Here is a 20,183-nt window from a genome sequence, read left to right as displayed (position 1 = left end):
AAAGAGTAAATAAGGGTCTTAAGGGATGGGAAATCATACACTGTATTTTTATGCAACCTGTCCTGACTGTAAGGATATTGAAGAATCTTAATGATATCTCCCAGACTGATGGTGTTTCAAGAGAGGTCAGCTGTTTAATGATCAGTTAAGAATGGTTCAATAACAGTCGAATTTCCCTTTGAGCCAGGAAATAGCCTCAATGGCCTTCTCAGAAGCCTTCTGGATCTTTTGTGACCCCATAAGCTTCCTCTCAGTCATAAACAAACAAAGAGAGAATAAGGGAAGCAAAATCAAGTAAGAATAAAACTGTTCAGAAAGTGTCTGACAATAAAAAATAAAATACGATAGGAATAAAACAAATCTTGGCAACATTTCAACAGTGTCACTAGGTAGTTATAGCGCAGTTGTTAACCATAAAATAGCATTAAAAATTGTTGTATACTTGTGAGGGAGTAGTATTACATATTATGTAGACTTTCCTGTGTACTAGTCACTGTGGCAGGTGCTAAATAATACTGATTGGAGGTAAAGATTTTTAAAAAAATGCCTGGATAATTACCTTAAAAGAGTCTTCAAAAAGTTAAGAAAGGAGAGCTCCAGTGTACTGAATTGAATTTTTTAACAGTCTCACAGAGTGTGTACAAACTGAAACAGTGCTAATGTAAAAAAGGTCATTATTTGAAAAGGACAACTTGATTATTCTAGGTTACAGTTTTCCTGACATCAATCCCATGTAAAGCAGAAAAGTTGGCAGAGACCTGACTGCTACAGGTTTAAAAGGAAGATGAATAACAAAACAATTCACATTTTGTATGAGAACAGGTTTTACCAAGTAAAACTTTTTATAATTCTTAGTTAAATTCAAAGGATAATGGAATATGGTTATATTTTGATAAGGCACTTAAGTTTGTACTGCACAACATCCTGACTGAAAAAAACAGAAACAAACCTGAACTAGTTCAGTAAACCATATATTAACTTATTAAATATTGACTGAGAGATTTCAATAGACAGATTTCCATAAGGAATCATCACTTAGCTAGTGAATTTGTGGATGAACTTCCTACCAACTATACAATAAAAACCTCACTCAGCGTTACTCAACATTTTCATTTGTGACTTGGAACTATGAAAAAAATTTCTTGCTTCTAAAGTCTTCTAATTACAACAAGGCTATCTGAATGAACACATGAGGAGGGTAAATTCATTACAGGGGATCATCTGACAAGATAAATCCATTCAACTGAAAATTGCACAAAGACAGCCAAAGGCAAAGATACATGTTTACAGAAAAAAATAACACTGTGTTTTTTCCTTAAATATATCAAAAGATAAAGAGGTAAAATGACACCTTTAGGTACAGACTCTCCACACTGTCAAGAACTTTCTTAATTTAAGAAGAACTGAGATGAATTTGAAGCTAAAATAATATAAAAGCCTGTTTATGTTTGTAGTGCTACTGACTTGGAAACTTAGTAGTGAAATTCTTTACTAGTGCATACCTCTTCATGTTTCAATTTTTAACTTACTTGAATTTGTAATTTAGTTTCATAATTCGATTTTATACGTTTGTACTTTGCCTCATTCACTCAGTGGTAGTTCATTATGTGATGGGCTCAGCTCCAAAATAAAACTGCATGATCACCCTGGTAACAAAAGAACCAGCGCATACCTGATGGCAAACACATCAAAAAATCATCCCATTTTCACAGAGTGTGTAAGAGAATTATGTAACACAATAGCACTGAAAGTTATAAAGGTATACACAGAAGAAGAGAGTTTAAAAGTGAATCCATGGAGGATACTTTCATTTGTGGCAGTTAATATGGTACAGATACGATGTGGAGTTCAAGAAATCTCTAGCCATCCAGCTCTGGTAACTCATACGGTATATTCACAGAAAAGTCATGCTTTTGGCACTCAGGGTCTTAGAGGGAAGTCACCAGCTAGGCATCACATTGAGATGGGGATCCTAACACTTAGCAGAACATATAGGATGCCTGCATTACAGAAATGCTCTACAAAACTGTTTGCCAACAAAGTGCAGAACTCACAGCTTTTCTGAACTGAGGAAGAAATGCATCCTTTGCTGCTAAAACATAAACCAGACAAGTTGATTACACTTACATAGTGAAATAAAATTTACTTACATCAGTATTACATGAGCGATACCGCTTTCTTTCTCCAAGACAGTATTTGCCCCCACCTGAAGGCCTGCAAAAATGTTTTATGTGTTAGTATATGTATTAGTATAAACACAAGTGAGATACAGTAATGCATTATTTGTATAAATAGTCCGAGATATAAATTACATAAATAAAACCAAAAGTATATGGAAGTTTTAAGGTGAAATTTTGAAATATTTTATTTAATAAGAAGTGTAGCAGTGACTTGAATTGGAGCTGATACAAAACAATACTGAATACTTGAAAATTGTCACTCACATAAAACTCAGGAAGTTTGCATAGATCTCAAGCAATACAGTTTAACTGTATTTTGAACATACTAAAAAGGCATTAGTTTTAATTATGTGCTTGCTTTGTAAAATTAGAATGACAAATGTGTAAACAACCTGTATGATACCTTTTTTTTTAAAAAAAGGCTTCTCGTGCTACACTTGAAAATACAATTAAAAAAAATGAACACTGCCTGCTAAGTGCTGGAGCCAGCAGAAGCTTTGTTTTCTAGTTTGAGAATCTGATTATGTTTTGAATTAAATCTGAGGAAACTCCAGAGTAAGCAGGTTTCTATTAGTGTGAACAAGACATTGGCTCTTAACTCCCAAACTGTTCAGGAACCTTATCTATCATCCACAAAGGTCCAATAATGAATCAACATTAACTTAAACAGAAGATTAATCAGATATCAGCTCTCTGGCTCATAATTTGAAAGCAGAAAGGAAAAACGTTTGGCACCTGTTTTATAAGAAAGAAATAAAATAAATTAAAATTGACTAAAGGAAAATCAATACTATTTTTCACTTTACATATATTTAACCCAGTAACACTATCCTTGAATTTTTTTCCCAATGCAGACAAGCCCCCCCGCCAAAACACATTTGCTTGCTGTAGTGTTAAACACTTAAAATGTAATCACCTTTCAACACACCAGTCCATATAAGTGGTGACAGAAGTAGTTAAAATAATCTTAGGAAAATACTCATGCTCCAAATGAACAATTCGCTAGCATTTTTACATGCTGCCATGAAAAAAAGATGTTTTAAATTAATTATTCTCTCAGTAACATAGTCTAACATGTTATTGAAGCATATGGAAAAATTTTGCTTTTGAATCGATTCTCTAAGTAGCGCTATCTGTCAGATTTGATAGCTATGGCTAATGACAGGAGGCAAAAAGACCACCTTAAGCAGCAGTAATGCAACATTACGGTGTCTGTCTCGCAGAGTGCAGTGGAAAGCTGATGTACAGTCTGGCTTGAAAAACATGGGTATAAGCATCAAAGAGCAAAAGAGAAGATAGGAAAGTAGTGACAAAAGCCACAAAGTGGATTTTCATGAAAGAAGCACAAAAGTTTAACATTTTCAAGAAAATGTGGTCTTAAAAAGTGATAATGGTGATGGAAGCAACGATTAAGGGACATGACAAGAACAAAGTATGGAGAAATGAAACTATCCTGCAAAGACCTATAGCTGTGATGAGGTAGCCATAACATGGCAAGCAGCAACAGAAGAAAAGCTGTGACTCATTCAGCAAATAACGACAATGGAAATAAGGAGGCATTTCTCACCTGAGAAGCACTGGAGGCATTCCTCACCTGAGAAGCACTAGTGACAGAGAGAGGAGCACTTACCTGACTGACCATCTCTGGAACAGTGCTCAGGACATTGGAAAGCATGACACGACCAGTAAAGATACACACACCAGATCAAGCTGTAGTGGGAGAAGCTGGCCCCTCTTGAGAGCATAAATGGACAACAAGGAGTAGTGGGCAAGGAGAGACGCTGCTGAATTGCTTTAAGACTCAGTGGGAAGTCACAACTAAGCACTGGGCATGACTGCATATAAATGTACTGTATGCAACACGACATTACTAACTATGGTCTATATGTAAGTAGTTGTATGCAAAACCTTGGACATACTGTGTTGGTTTTTTAATAATTAACTGTCATTAATTATTTTATATCCTAGACCAGCATTAGAGGTAGTGGGTCTTATGAAAGTAATCTATCTAAGGCATAATTTAATATATTTTTCATAAACATCATGTTGCAGAAAGAAAACCATCCTGGTTACTGCTTAATATAAATCCAGTTGTCTTTACAGTACGTAATATACATTAAAAATGTTAAAAGTATGTCTAGTGAACTTCTGTTTAAGTGTTTCTGTCTGCTATTTTGAAGACAAATGTTGGCAAATTGGCAAAACATTTTTACAGATAACACATGAAACCACAGCTCTGAATAATTTCCAAATGTGTCTTTTTGCTGGCTCCGGCTTACTTTAGCTACTTACGCTGGACTGTCACAGTGTCTTATAGATGAGGAGACTCCTCCCCCGCAGGTCCTGCTGCACTCTCCCCATATTGACCATGGACCCCAATCCCCATCTATGCTCTGCGGCCAAGTGCCAAAAGGTACGCACTCTCCCTGATAACACCACTGAAAGATTTCACAAAAAAACCACAAAATTAGCTTCCAGGCTGACAAGGGTTATCCGGACAGAAAAATATAAGGGTCAGGCAACGACCAATTATAGGCATTAACATTCTCTGTATAGATAACAAGACTAATATTTTACTTTTTCTAGCCATGTTTAGACATTGGTGAGGGGGTGTGTGATTTGTTGTCTTCACTAAGCCCTGAATTATACGTCCCTAACACACACCAGAAGTTAGAAAAAGCTTAGAATAAAGATTTTCTTTGTTCTTCATACAGCCTCCTTAGTGTTTCACATTAAAGAAAACGCAAGTTGCTTACATTCTTTTAAACACTAAGATTCGTTTCTAAGCTTAGTTTAGTAAGACATCCTTTACTTAGGATTCATGTTGGGCTTCATAACACAAAATGAAAAATTCCTCCCAACTGTAATTTTAAGAAAGTATTCCTTTACATTTTAAAAAACAAAATCTGGACAAGGTTACAATAGAAGAAGAATTTGTTGCAGTACATAATTTATACTAACCCCACAGACATAATAAAAGCAGTGCCAAAGCATGAGACATGGTACAGAAAATCACTGTATAATAGTGACTGGCCACTTGTTCAGGGACAGAATGAACATAGGAACTCATGCAAACACTTAAACTTTGCAATACTGTTACTTAGAGGAGACATATAAAATAACAGACAATTTGCAAATAATGGCTAATTGTTAAAATAGTTAGATCATTTCCTTAGCCAGAAATCTTTTTAAAACCATTCAGAAACAATCCTGCAGCCCATAGTTTGATCTGCATCACTGAGAACCTGAAGCAGCTTGGTTAGGTAACCCCTTCCCACTATTACAGGCTTAGGTGACAGAGTACAGCATGGTCTCAGGTCTACTGTGACCTAAATATGTACAGTTCACTTCCAAAGGCAGGCATCTGCTGTTTAACTTCCTTGAATTCCCACACCAGACACAGTATTGACATTTCCCAGAAGAAACGCAGACCACTTCTGTGTCCAAAATCAACCACATGAATTTGACAAAAAGCACGGAGACAGGCACAGAAGACACGGACATATCAGACATGTCCCCGCCCATCCATAAGTACCACTGGAAGACTTGGTGTTGACTTTATACTCCTGAATCCTAAGGATCACTTAAAGCCTCGGTTCCAGCAAGGTGGGAAAATATGTAAACAAGTAAACATAGCCATTCACAATGACCTGAATTAGTCCAGATTTCTCTATGAAGAATGAGTAAGAATTTCATTCTGAATAGAAGTTCAAACATTTCAGAGTCTAAGGGTGTAGCTCTCGAGAATGTACATTAAAATTAAATATTAAAATGTGTAGCTTATCACCAAGCAAATGCACCTAGATGCAAGTTTTGCATATGAACGCAAGCTACAGTTATGCCTGCATAACACATAATGCAATCCGTATAGCGAACACATATTTTATCTAGTATAGATATATGCAGCATTTTGCAATGCCTCTCCTGGTACTAGTATGATGGCAAATGAAGCTTTTAGGTGAATTATAGATCAAGTGCTAAAATCTTCTAGTTTTCTTCTGGTTATAGTGATAAATTAAGGGATGATGATTTTATTATCTAAAGACAATAATCTCCTTGCAGCTTTCTATTAAAGATGCCACACCAGCACATTAACAGTTACCTAATGCTGAAGTCAAAAGCTAAAAACAAAAATGCTTCCCAGAGTAAAAATTCATGCTAATAAATTAATTAAAAATGCGTTATTTATATTACAGACATCAACATCAAGGTTAATAAAATAAAGAGTTAAACTTTAACCCATAAGGATATCACATATGTAAAAAAGAACATGCAACCCATCCTAGTTCTATCCTATTATGACTGTATAAAATAGGCAGGTGCGTTTTACCTGCTTTATTTTTCCAAAGCTGTGTAATATCCCTGTACTCTGTAATTTCTTCTGTCATGCAAGCATTGTCTTCCACATTCCCATAGTCCTGTAAAAACTCCTTCAATGCTGGGGCTTTTCTCCTCTGCTGAAATTAAATCTGAGACCTTACTGTTTCCTTCAGTGTCTCTTCTTCAGTCTCTAGTGAAAATTTATCTTTCACCAGAAGCCAGTGATGCATAGAACCTCTGTCAGAGTAATTCAAAATGACCAAAATCTTCATTATTTCTAATGGGACTACAGAAATATGCTTCCTCCACAAATTATAGCAACCTGATCCGCTATAATGAGCTAAAGGCTATTGAGTAACCAGTACATGAAGAAACAAGAGATGACAGCTATTTTAAAAGAACAATCCTCTATGAAAGTTTTAGAACTGAAATGTTAATTCTTCTCTAATATTGAGTAATTAATTTTCAGTTAGTACAACTAGAAAGAGTGGCCATGCATTTCAGTATGTACCAAAAAAACCCTAAACTCTGAATAATGTAAGCAGTCTGAAATTTTTCTTATAGATATCATTAGCAATAAAATAAAACATGATATTGTGGAACATTTGAGATCATTTTGCATTAATATTAGCTGTTTAACTGAACCAAGATTTACAATAGTGTGCTTTCAGAAAACATACAGCAAGTACTATAATATTGAAAAAAGATTCCGTCTTTCATAGCAGAAAAAAAAAAAGATTAATTGAATTTAAATCTGTCATCTCAATGTATTTCCAATCATTGCTTCTATAATTATTTTTCAAGTAAACGTAATGTACAATAATAACTTAAATTTACACTATCTTAGTATCATTCAACAATCTAGCTATTTAAACTATCCTTTCAGCACACTGTGTTCTTATGTTTTGCACATTTGCTCCTGATTTACATCCCTAGCATGGACCTAAACAATGATGTTAGAGAAGGTTACTTTTTTAATTGCTTAAATTCAAAGAAAAAATAAACATTCTCAGCTGTTCTGTCTTACTGGTTTTTATGCAACATTTCCTCACTAGTCTTCTAAAAAAATTTGTCTGTTAACCTTCACAAACACATTTCTGGGTATACCAGAGAGAAACATCAAGGATATTTAAACTTATTACTGCAAATTAGGAAAAAGTGTACCTTTTAAACCCAGCCAACATATAAAACCCTTCACCAAAGCATGAACACATTAAAGCTTCAAAACAGAACAGATGTACAAGTTCCACTAGTAGCAAGAAACCACACTATTCTCTTTCCCCGTATGCAGAAAACAGCTGAGTAACTTTTACGGAAAACACTCTAAAAAACCTTCAAGCAGACAGACATCTACAGAAAATTCCAACACAAAGAGTTAAAAGTTTGGCAGGGTTATACAAGCAACTGAAAGAAGGTTTTATAACAGAATGTTAGGCCATTTTAATTGTAGGAATCCCTTCCAACTCTGCCAATAAGATCTTAATGCACACTGCATCAAATTTTGCTTTCAGTCAACAGTTACAGCGAATTTACATTAGTGTAACTAAGAGCAGAAATCGACCATCCAAATATGATGAAGTACTCCAAGATTTTGTTAGGCCTTTAGAGCAGGGAACATAATTTATTATATATTTGGACAGAACCCAGAAAACAGGACCTAATCTGGTTGTGGCCTTTAGGTGAGACTGCAATGTAAATGTTATAATAATAATAATAATGATTACAATAATAAAAACAAAAAAGTGTTCTAGAATTGTAACCTATTATTTTCTCCTTAGCATGTGGTAAAGAAAACTACATATTTGAAAAAAGCTTGTGTTTTCTGGGGTTTTTTGCTATCAGGAACTATGAATTTACAGGAACCTTTTAAGCTGGAGTTTACAGAAACAATTCTCTGCTGTTGACGGGCATGAGCAGTTTACCTTTGTAAAACTGTACAGATTCTCTCATTTCCCTCAAATATCATGATGGAACAAGATACTGATGACTGAGAAAAGATGTTTTGTAGAGAGCAAACTGATTAAAGCCTCTGGCAAGTAGACACAGCAACAGTGTCTTAGAGCATCTTGACTTGTTCTTTGTAGTCTCATGGTTTAAAAAAAAAAAATAAATGGAGGTAAATTGCTCCTTGTCATTGACAAGGAGTGGTGGTTCCAAAATAAACGCAGACTGTTGATTTAGGAGTAATGCTTCTAACATTTTCTATTAAGCTAATAAAAGGTAACATTTTTGGTAGAATGCAAAGTTGTCTCTTATTTTCATTGGCTAACTCTAACCACTCCATTTTATAAAATGACCCCTTATTTGTTTAACAAGGTTTACCAATATTCCCAAACTCAGCTTGGAAAAGCCATCAGAATGATGCCAGGTCATGGGCCCTGAATGAAGCCATCAACAAGAATTAATAAACTGTGACAGTTGCCCAAAAGCTTTCACTCTTTTTGTTTAAACATCAGATTGCAAGTCAAAATGCACTGTAATCTTTGTTGAAAGTAGCCTAGCTAGCATGGCAAACATCAGAATAAGAATAGATGTCAGTAGTCGTTATTAGTGAAAAAATCTGATCTGGAGAAATAAATCTTAGGGTCAGATGCAGCAGCTCCCGGACAGGTATCAAAAATTGTTTAATATAATAAGCTTTCTTCATACAAACCTGTATAAGATGTATTATCTTGAAAAAAGGCATATACAATTAACTTTTTTCCCCAGTACATGTTCTGTAAGTTAATAATTTTTTTTTCTTTCCTGTTTAACATTTGTATAGATTTTGCCTTGAGAAACACTCTTTTACTTTTATTAATCTAAAACTAAGTTCCAGAACTTTGTCACAAACTATTGATATAAAGACATTGTTTTAAAATCAAAATTCACATGTTAAGACAGATAAAGTAGCACTCAACTTATCTATTGCAACATTGACTTTCTGTAATTTCCTAGTAGATAGAAGACTTTATCAGACTGCACAGCAAAGGCCCTTAAAGCTAAACAGTTATTCAGGTATGACTGAACATGAAAAGAATAATTTGAAGTCAAACAGAAAGGTCACTAGGAAGTATGGGGGGTTAGAAAACCTTTTTATTAAGGTAACATTTTTTTCTTAAATGGTTGTATGATTCAGCTTGTATCTGAAGTAATAAAGTGGGGGTTTTTAACTTCTAACAAAATGATAGAGTTCAGGCTCTAGATCTGTGTTAACCATTTTCAAAGTCCAAGTCAGACCTAGAGTTGAAACAGTCCTTTATGAAAGAGCAATATAAAAATTAATAAAGATTAAACTAAATAGTTTTTACAGAAATCACTTCCAAAATATAGAGAAAGTATGTAAAAGGGTGAGGGTTTTTGATCCAGACTATGGAATTTTATAGGGGGGTTAAATGTCTTAATAAATTACATACATGAAATAATGGTAAAATTGTTCTGCAGGACATTTCCATTAGGATGCAAATGTATTCTGAAAGAGTAACAGTTGCTCACAAATACTTCCATTTTCTAGTTCTTTCTCCCTATAGTCTAAATTACTTCTTCAAACAATAAATTATTTTTACTCACCCCCTTTTCAATGCTCCCTGTTTGGCAAAGAGTACCTTCAGCTGCTGGAATGCTGTTGGTAACACAGCGGTTGCTTTTGCTGAGGCACCAGAGCTCTCTACACACTTCCTAGGAAAGAAGGCAGAAGCAAGTTGATCAGAATAAAAGCCTAAAATTGCCTTCAGTGCTCATACCTACATGTATACAACAATTTGTCCTGAACACAGACTATTACAAAGTGGGCTGGAGAGAAAAATCTATAGGTAGTTGTGAAATATTCTGGAGTAATTTCAAATCCACCGTATTTTACCCAAGAATATTCGGCAAAAAAAATTCTGGAAGCATCAAATTGTAGACTACAAGAATGTATTTTTCATACCTGCCATGCAAGTAATGTTTTATAGTTGTTTTTATCTTAGTTATTGCTAGTACTAGGTTTACTGTATTTCAGTGCTGCTGTAAAATTAGTCTTCTGACACGCTGTACTATCTCCATTACAATCTTTAACTGCCTCAAAATTTCATGGGAAAGGGATATTATTAATTTTGAAATAAGAAACAAGTATTTTTGTTCCCTTTATTTAAGACCAAAGCTTTCAAGTTCAGACTATTTGCCCTCCTTTTCTGTGACACTTGCTAAAAAAGTGCATATATATTTAGTACTAACTAAGCTCTGTATTAAAACATTTCTTTAGGCTTTTTAGATTTGTGGCTGATATTTCATAAACAGTTCAGCCTATCCTATTTCCCTATGTTGTCAATGTTAAACATAGGTTTTCAAACAATCTTTTTTCCTCCCATATTTTCTTATTTGGTTTTGCACATTTAAATTTAAATTAATCCAGTTTTGTTGACATTGGAGATTCATTGCTAAAACAACCTAAATGTTGAAATTCATATTGTGGTCATGGTCCAATGCTGGCCGAACATTGGAAATCTTCATAGTTGCTTCAGTTGCCCTTGGCTTTGGCTATGTATGCAGAATGGAATCAGAAGTGGTTTGCCTTTACAGTAAATGACTTACACGATAATCTTTTCGTATTACTTTGAGACCTGTGCAAGAGTTCACAACCTGCTTACAGATATTTTCTGCTTTTAGGTATTATTTAAAATTTGAAAGATATTCAGATCTTTAAAATTATCTTATGATAGTCATTACCATTTAATTTTATTTAACTGCTGCTTGAAATCATATCCTACAAACAATCCTTGTAGAGATCCTATGGCTGAGCCTTGGTATAAAGAGTAAAAAGAAAAAAGACAGTGTGAGTAAAATAGAGTTAGTAGGCACCCTTCCCCTACTCCAAAGGGCGTTGTTTCTCTGGGGAAATGAATGAGTATCTGGCACCTAGGCTATCTTTTCTACACACATCAACAAGAAGAACAGTTAAGTTTTACCTAAGATTCATGTTTCTTGCATCATACTGCATACACAAACAGAGTTATTTACTCATTACTCACTAGCAGCTCCAATAATACTTCAACAGTGCAAGCTTTTCTTGAATAATGCAAAATTATTTTCCAAGTTTAAAATCAGCTGGCGCCGTTCTTGCAGAAATGTTAATACAATATATTGTTTCATGACTGGTAGAAGCAAGGTATCTCTTTAAAAATCCATTAAAAACATACCACATTAGAATGGTCTGAAATGATGTTAAATGAATACTGATGATTTCTGGAGTTTCCATCCGATTTTTGAACTTAAGCCTAAGCTATTTTGCCCTGTTTGGCAGGTGGCTCTATGAAAACTCAAGCAAATTGTTGAGCCTCTGTTTAGGAGAAATACTGTCGCTTGTAAAATTGCACCGGCAGCCAATGCTACTGTGTAACTTTTCAGATTAGAATTTTTTGCTGAAGAAATGCAAACAGTATAAATATCTATCCACTTAAATCTCTGAATAATACACTTGCTTTTGCCACACAGCTGATAACATCTTAAGATAAACACATATGGTTTAAAATATCAAATAGAACTGGAAAAGAACAGACTATTGAGTCACAAAGATTATAGAAAAATCTAACTAGATTGCAAATTTCACAGCTGCTAAAATTCTGCACTAAATCAAATTCACATCTAAATCAACCATGAATCCAAACTTCAAAACAGTATGGATTTCAAAATGAAAAACTAAAATTGCTTCATTTCAGACACAGTATGAGGTGTCTTGTCATAATTCAGTCTTATTTACTTTCATATTTAATTTACTTGCTCCTTTTGTTGAGCAAAATTATTGTGAATAACTTGCTTAGGTTTCAAGTGTAGTTTACATTTTCAAATCCTAATTAAAAGTGTCAGGCTGTAACAACTGTACTTTTGACCTTGTGTTTATTTTGCATCTGATCAAGTTCAAATGTTTAAATTTATCGCTGTCCTGACTTTGTGAAGTTCGGACCAATTAAACAGAACAATTTGACTGTATTAGGAGACAAAGTTTTTAACAATTCCAATACAGACAGAAGTAAAAAATCATATCTGGGTAACAGTCTGGATTTTTAAAACATCTGTATTTCAGGGTGATTTGAATCCTGAATTTTAGTTTGTGCTCCAAGGTTTATGTGCAGAATTTCACTTCTGATATGTCTACACAAGTATACAATCTATATATTAACACATAAGGGGAAGTAATAATTAAAAGTATTTAAATGCCAAGCTAACATATACACAGATGAGAATACTTAACTATTTCCTTACAGCAGAATTCTTTCTGCATACTCAGGCTTCTCTGTGGTACTAGACTCCTCCAAATTAACTAAACTAACATCACCCAGACATTTTAATTCAAAACAAATAATCAGATGAACTGTGTCAATTAATGGATACAGCACTCCAAAAATATTTCAGACATTAAACTGCTTGTGCAATGATTCCAAGCATGTCAGTTCACCTCTCTACTCAAAAAAAATGAGAAAAAAATTCCTTTTTACTACATTGCTTTGGGAGATAGAATGAAAAGCACTATAAAAAACTAGGTATTATCACTGACGTAGTCTGGTAGTCCTTATTCAGATCTTAGTTTCAACAGGAGCTTGCCTCAGTAAATCCCCATGACAAAATGGAAGTCATGTAAAATTGCTATGGGCTGTATCGTACTATCTAGATATGAGTAAAAAACTCTGCTTAAATCAGAAAGGAATTCTGTTTAAGAGAGACATACAATATCCCCAATTCAACATAATATTTCCTTATGCAAAACTATGCAAGACACAGAGAATTTATTGAATAAACACAACATATCAATTTATAGAAGTAATTTATATTAAAAATAAGAAATTAAAGTATTTTTAAATTCTTTTAAATATAGACAAACTTCTTAAATAAGTTTCTTTCCTCTGCTGTTTTGCATTAAAGAAAGAGTAGCAGCTGAGGTACATTCTTGACCACCCTGTACATGAAATGAAGAATAACATTAACAGTCATTTAAAAACAAATAAAATATCTAAAAATAAGTGAAAAATCTATCTGTGCTGTTATTTCATGAAATGAAAATGGAATTATACCAGATACTGCTATGGCTACGTCTTCTTTAGCTTCGGCTGATTTTGGAAAGCTAACAGAGAAATTCTGACTAAGGTGCAGAAAGCTTTCTGTTCTCAACCCTATACCTAGTACTATCTTCGCTTCATAGTTATTATTTATTTGAGCTTTTTCCTTCCTACCACCACCCTATCTGCAACATCTCTAAGCAACTGTTTTTAATAAGCCTGTCTTGAAAATGTAAGAGGAACTCTCCTGGAAAGGTCAGGCCTAAAATCAAAACTAGCAAGTACACTGCTTTTTTTTCCACACTAACACGCACACACGCATGCATACACACCCACCCCCACCCACCAACATAAGGTAACCCTTTCAGGTAGCCTCTTCTTCATTGGTAGACACCGGATGAAGCTAACATATCTTCTGCCAACATTAAATTTATGTGACTAATTTACTGAGACTAAGAGAAAGAAGCATGACCTGAAAATTAATCAATGACCTCAAAGTCAGTATCCAAAAGTGTGGATTTAATAACTACTGATTTGAAAAAGCAAACAAGTGAAAGTGTTTTAAAAATCCAGGAAACATAAAACTGAAGCTGAGGCCTTTCACAAGATCAAGACAAGATAGATGACAACCTGTAACGGTGTATCTTAGGGCTCCATGACTTCAGTTTGGAATTCGGATGCTTGTATTTGCAGTAAATTAAACAAAGCTGAACCAATCTAGAGAAAAAAAACAGCAAATCAAATTATCTTCTTTTTGCCTAAGCGTTATCAATGATGGAGCCTCTTTCTGTTGCATCATGCAGAGTTACATATAGGCATTTCAAACTATGTAACATCTAAGCATCCTATGTCATAATCATCATAAATGGTAACAATACAGCACAATGAAAACTCAGTAATATGAGAAAAGATCAAATTGCTGTGCTGTTCTTAATATTTTCAACCCTAATGAAAGCCTCCAACAAAAGTTAGCAGTTTGGCCCATAATAGTAAAAAAAATAAGATTGGAAATACATTCACAATGTACATTAAACTATGATAATTTGGGAGTTTCATTTTTTGTTCATAAAATTTTAAAATGCTAATTAGGATTTTGTTACTTCAGCACATTTAATCTATAATATGCTGCACCTCTTGATGAGCATTTGCTATTACAGAGAATAAAAATAATTAGCTTGAATTGTAACTTACAATTCAGACCTGAAAAAGATGAACCTAGAGTATTTTCAGCCTTTCCATTGAAATACTCCTGGCAACATGATTAAAACTAAGACTGTAATTCTGGGTGAACTTCAGAAGGTTCAAAGTTTAGTTCAGATAAGCACCCAAAAGTTACCATTTTAGTGCTCACTCCACTACCAAATGCTCATTAAGTGGTGCAGCATGTTATGAATCACAACATGCTGAAAGAATGTGAAATAGCATCTGAAGTGTAAGTTGTACATTTGTATTACGTTACCAGCATTCTTTCCTAAATATTGGGTGCTTATGTGAACCTTATGGAAACTACAGAGGCCCCACAAGGTCAATTACTTCCAAGTGACACCTTCCCTTTCAAACCTGTACAACCTATCCCATCTTTATTCAAACCACTTTTCAGTATCTGGAATCTCATTATTGCTTCTACTATCATCTAATGCACTCCTCCTTTGACAGATAGCTTCCCCTTGCACTTTTTAAACAGCTTTCATATGATCCATGCAAACTGGTTGTCTCTCTTACGAAAGAGAGAGAAACAGAAACAGAAAAATCAAACAAGAGAGAAGGGGTTTGGAGACAAGATAGTCCTAAGAAAGAAGAAAGCAGACTACAGGAACACAGTAGTAAAAGATAAAAAAAGCACGTAAAGTTACTTTAGGATTCAGAAAGCAGAAAACTGGGATTTCTCTTGGCTATACACACCCTAATCTCTAAAGAAAAAAGAGGGGATAAGATCATTTTAAGAACAGAGCTGAAAATATTTCAAATGTTCCAAATTACAGCAGAATTCTCTAAGTCCTTACTCAAGAAAAGCTCAAAACTTTAATCATTCCACACATAAAATGACTGCACAATAGTGATGAGAAGTTTTGCACTTGACCTGCAAGACCTTATGAAACAAAAAATGATGGAAAGTTTGATAAAAATGGCAGTATCAGGATGGTGTCAAGATCTTCAGTTCCTCTCTGCCAACACATGCTTTTAACATTAACTTGTGAACAACATAATATAAATCCACGTGATTGAAGTATTCATGCTCTGGTAACAAACCCCAAGTATAATGTGACTTAGCCACAGTACGACATGCAAAACTGGGGAAAAAAGAAGTCACTTTTCAGTGAGTACTAAGTACGATGTACCGATGCAACTGAATGCACAATTCTAATCATAGTATCAACAGGTGAAGAAACAAAAGGGAACCACTAGTACTTCCAATGCAAAGACAGAACAGTGGCTTTTCTGCCTTTTCTTCTGAAAAAGCAGCTTCCAGAATCTGCTTTCACCTTGCTATAAACACCCTACATCAAGCTTAATTCCTCTCTTTATTTAACTGGAGTAAATCACATCACTGTTTCATGAAAAAAGTGACAGTTCTATTCACTAAAATTAAATTTTGTATGAATTGTAATACAGGCTATTTTGTCCTAGGAGAAAATATAGTAGAAATACTGTGTATGGCAATTTGTTTACTCTCCTGGACTTGAAAATTAGCTGACTAATGCTTTGTTTTGCTCATTACAAACTACTTCACTTAAACTATTCTGTCTCTGAGCTGGCATATGGGAAACTAGGAAGCACTGAAGGTATGACAGCTGTGTCCTGTATTTCTGTTGTCAATACTTTCTAGCAACTTTCCATTAATGGTAACTTTATGGCCACTTCACATAACTCATTAAAAACTTCCTAGAGACAATTAATGCAATGAAGCTATTGTAGGCAGCAGGACTCCTTAATCTGAGAATATAACTTCACTCTAACTGTCTACAAGCAGTAAATTCATAGCTTGAACTCTGTATGTCCCACAAAACACAATAACGAAATGTGTATTAAAAACTGGTATTTGAATTTAAAACTGTTTTCATTGGCAAACTAACTGGAAAACTTAATTGCAAACATAAGACCATGAAAAAGAGGAAAGCTACCTGTTGTCAGCTAAAATACATTATCTGACATGTTAAACTCCAGTGGGGTGATCCTGCTAATTTCAGTGAAGACATGTATGCAAAGTAAGGGTTTGTACCGTTTCCCCTCTACTCAAAATATTTACTGATACCAACGATGGTGGGAAAGCATAACATGCAAAAAAAAAAAAAAAATAATTGTAAGAAACTATCTCTGAAACCCATGCTAGCAGCCAACAGCTTCACAGACCATAAAATGCACCACAGCAATATCAACCATATGCAGAAAGTATTAACTGCTATTAAAATGTCTGAGGTTTTAGCCTCTGTCCTAAAACGCAGGGGCCAGCTCAAAAGTAAAGCATTATTTTGAACCACAAAATCTGTAAGCTACAGTCAGGCATACTCCAGGCATTATTTAAACTCATAAAACAGAGAAATTCAAAGTCAAGACTGGAATTCTTTCCTGAGTTAACCCAGACAGCCAACTGCTACTAGACAGATGCTCAAAGGTTAAGGAGGTAAGCAGTCAATGAAAAAGATTCCCCTTACTCTCACCTAAAGAAAAGGATTGATAAAGGTTCTGAACGATCAGGAAACCGGTATAAAAACAGAGCAAAGAACTGCAACAGCAGAAGAGAATTCACACTGCATCACCCTAAAAGATGTAACATAACCAGTAGCTACATAAATGAGCAGGAATTAGCACTATTCCTAGTAACTTCAAAATCTACCCCTGTAGTGAATCCAGTAAGATATCTGAAAGTATGTATTGCCTTCAGGAAAAAGCTATGCATCAGTATTATATGTTGAAATTTCCACGATTACAATTTGGCTTACTGTAACTCATAAATTTAACATTCTCCTGAACCTGCAACTGCATGCTAAAAATGCAGTATTTTAAGTTGACCATATATTGCCTCTCCTTTATCCAAAGTGCATATTTCTTCACTTAAATTCTCTAAAATTGCCCTTGTATCAGAAATGGTGGAAAGTATAATAAGAAGACCAATGCACACACAATACTAGAAGGATTACCCCTGTTACCTTGCTAACATGTAGTTTTATTTTTCCAGCTGAGAGAGTTGAAGTGTCTCTTTGAATTCTTGTCTGACTTGATGTGGTGAACTATATGGGGGATATCTGACCTACAGCCACCATGCTTTTGCTGCAACAGTTCTGTTCATATGTGACTAAACAATTTAATTAGGTCTAATACTCAAAATACTATCAAAAGAACTATCAAAGAACTCCTTTCAAGGTCAAATTGGCTCAGTACCAGTAAACACACACACAGAAAGGCAGAAACTTGCAGCCCGTTTAGTCCTTTTGTTCTGACGCCTTATTTCAAACACCTCTCCATGTATTTAACTTCAAGTTCCTAAGTGAGAAAGGCTTCCGGTACTTAAATGTGAAGGATTAGGATGTGATCTATGATCAAAAGCAACAAACAGTTTAAAATAAACATACAGGGCGAATGGATGAGGAAATATGTGGGGAAAAGCCATGGATAGAGATGAACATTAAAGCTTGATGGTTGAAAGATGTAATTTTTCTAAAAGTTAGTAAGACAGTACAACAGAATTCCAAGAACATGAAGATTTCCCAAGTTACTTTAAAAACACCAACTATCTAGATAGCTGTATCAGACCCCAAAGGAGACTTGGAAATTTTTGGCCTTTGATTTGAGAGTTCACCTCTTTCTCCTGTCATGTCTAACCACCACGAACCAGTAAAGAACATGAGCGTGAGAAAATTTTCTGAGATTTCACTTTGGTTTAGAATTTATTTACTTGGGGGTCCCTATATCCCATGCTGGAAATCCTGCTCTATACCTTTTTATCTTCAGATAAAAAGAGCTAAATAAGAATTAAAAAGGTTTGTACAAACTAGGTCCACTGTTAATTTGGGATTTTTACTACGTTTTTCTGTCCACAGTTGCACATGAGTTGGTTAGGCTAAGATCAATTAGCTTTTAATGGCATCTTCATGTGAATAATACTTAAAATAGTTATATCAAAAGCCTTGACTCTTTACTTCTGATAATGAAAGAATTGAGAGAGTATTCAACTCAGCTTCTCCTGGTTTTTAGATCTAGGTCCAGTACTCAGTTCTAAAAATCCTTACATATATCAAAAGGTCTTTCTTGTGTGTACAGTGTCCATCCATACTATTAGCTTCCAGAAGACTTTTTTTCCCCTTAAAAATTATCACTTGAAATCTGTACAGTCATAATCATCATGATTGCATTTTCAGAACTTTATGGCCATGGCAGATAAAATTTTTAAATGCAAATATTCTTTTAAATGCATATAATTTCTTAGAGTGGATATTACCAGACTTCTACCATAACCTCCAGTATTAATATATGCAGCCTAAATCTCGAGGGGTTTTTTTCTAACACACTTATAGGTTATGTTCACATTTATGGCACACTGTTGGAACACAATTCACTATATCAGTTCAAGGGACTGCTAATGTCACATAAAGACATAACTTCTTTTAACTACTGCCTCAGTTAAGGGTTGACCAACAAAAACTTCAAAGCAAAGGAGGAGGCAGAAAGCCAAGATGACCTATACATCTTCATTGCTTCCAGTTGTTTTCGGTCTAAAAACTGGTTTAAGAAAGAAAGTGTACTCTGCAGTGTGATCATCACAACACTGATTACATAGTTTAATAGCGTTTGAGAAAAATAACATACATGTGGAACTGCCAGGCTTTGCACATTATAAACTTTCCAGTTTAATTTAACATGCAGTATCTCTCCAAAGGCTGTGCTATATCATGGACTAAATACCTGCAGATTTCCTTAAGTCTGAAGATAAAAGAGTGTGTGTGCTGAGAATTTGTAAGAAAAAGGAAAAGAAAAAAGGTATGACTTAGACGTAGTGACAGGAAACACGGCCCTTAAAGAACAGCTGTGGGAAGTGAGAACTTAAAAGAGGAACAATAAAAGCCAAAAGAGGTTTGATGAGGGATCAGGAGTAGAAGACCCAGTGAGCTAGTCAGCCAGCTACATACAGCTTTTAAATCCTTCCCACAATGCAATTTGCGAGAGGCATCCCAAGAATAATACTGTTTTTGTCACCCCAGGGATATTAAAAATGGACTTTCTTTGTAGCTCGCCTTTAGAGAAGTAAATAGACTGTAAATTCTATTATTACGTTGTTTTATCTAAAATCTAAAAATTAAAGTATTTTTAAAATCATTTACTAGATATGTTTTCAAGGTTGATTTATTTAGTCTCAGCTGATTATTTGATAACAAGCACAGCAGAATGCACGCTTTTATCACACACTTTAGGCTGCAAGATCATAAGTAAGTATTTATAAACTTATTGCACAATGGTCTAGAGCATGCAGGGTTTTCTTCCTACTACAAATCTATTTACCTTAATTATTGCACACTGGCATTTGCAGCCAAAGCTTTGCTGGTACTTAGCTATTCAGTATTCTACTCAGCTATCTAGCTTCATGTTTTTCTGTTCCCATAACCATAACTCATGTTCCCAAAAAAGGTCTGAACAATATGAGAAACAATAAACTTAGTGGTGGGGAGGGGGTGTGGGG

General features: G+C 34.7%; 1 protein-coding gene across 1 annotated transcript in view; it reads right to left on the bottom strand.

Annotated features, from left to right (window-relative positions):
* Nucleotides 1–10,157, bottom strand: part of ADAMTS6 (ADAM metallopeptidase with thrombospondin type 1 motif, 6) — a gene marked incomplete at its 5' end in the record, with an annotated part of 49,992 nt that extends 39,835 nt beyond the window's left edge. The window contains 3 exons of the mRNA XM_009878019.1: nt 2,151–2,214; nt 4,473–4,618; nt 10,050–10,157. Of these exons, the coding sequence (XP_009876321.1) occupies nt 2,151–2,214; nt 4,473–4,618; nt 10,050–10,157 (318 nt within the window). The remainder of the gene's footprint in view (nt 1–2,150; nt 2,215–4,472; nt 4,619–10,049) is intronic.
* Nucleotides 10,158–20,183: the final 10,026 nt, after the last annotated feature.

This window comes from Apaloderma vittatum, unplaced genomic scaffold (genome assembly GCF_000703405.1).
Source record: "Apaloderma vittatum isolate BGI_N311 unplaced genomic scaffold, ASM70340v1 scaffold8771, whole genome shotgun sequence".
In the NCBI taxonomy this organism is placed as follows: Eukaryota; Metazoa; Chordata; class Aves; order Trogoniformes; family Trogonidae; genus Apaloderma; species Apaloderma vittatum.
Note: the sequence above shows the minus strand (reverse complement) of the source record. Positions and strands in the feature narration are given on the sequence as shown.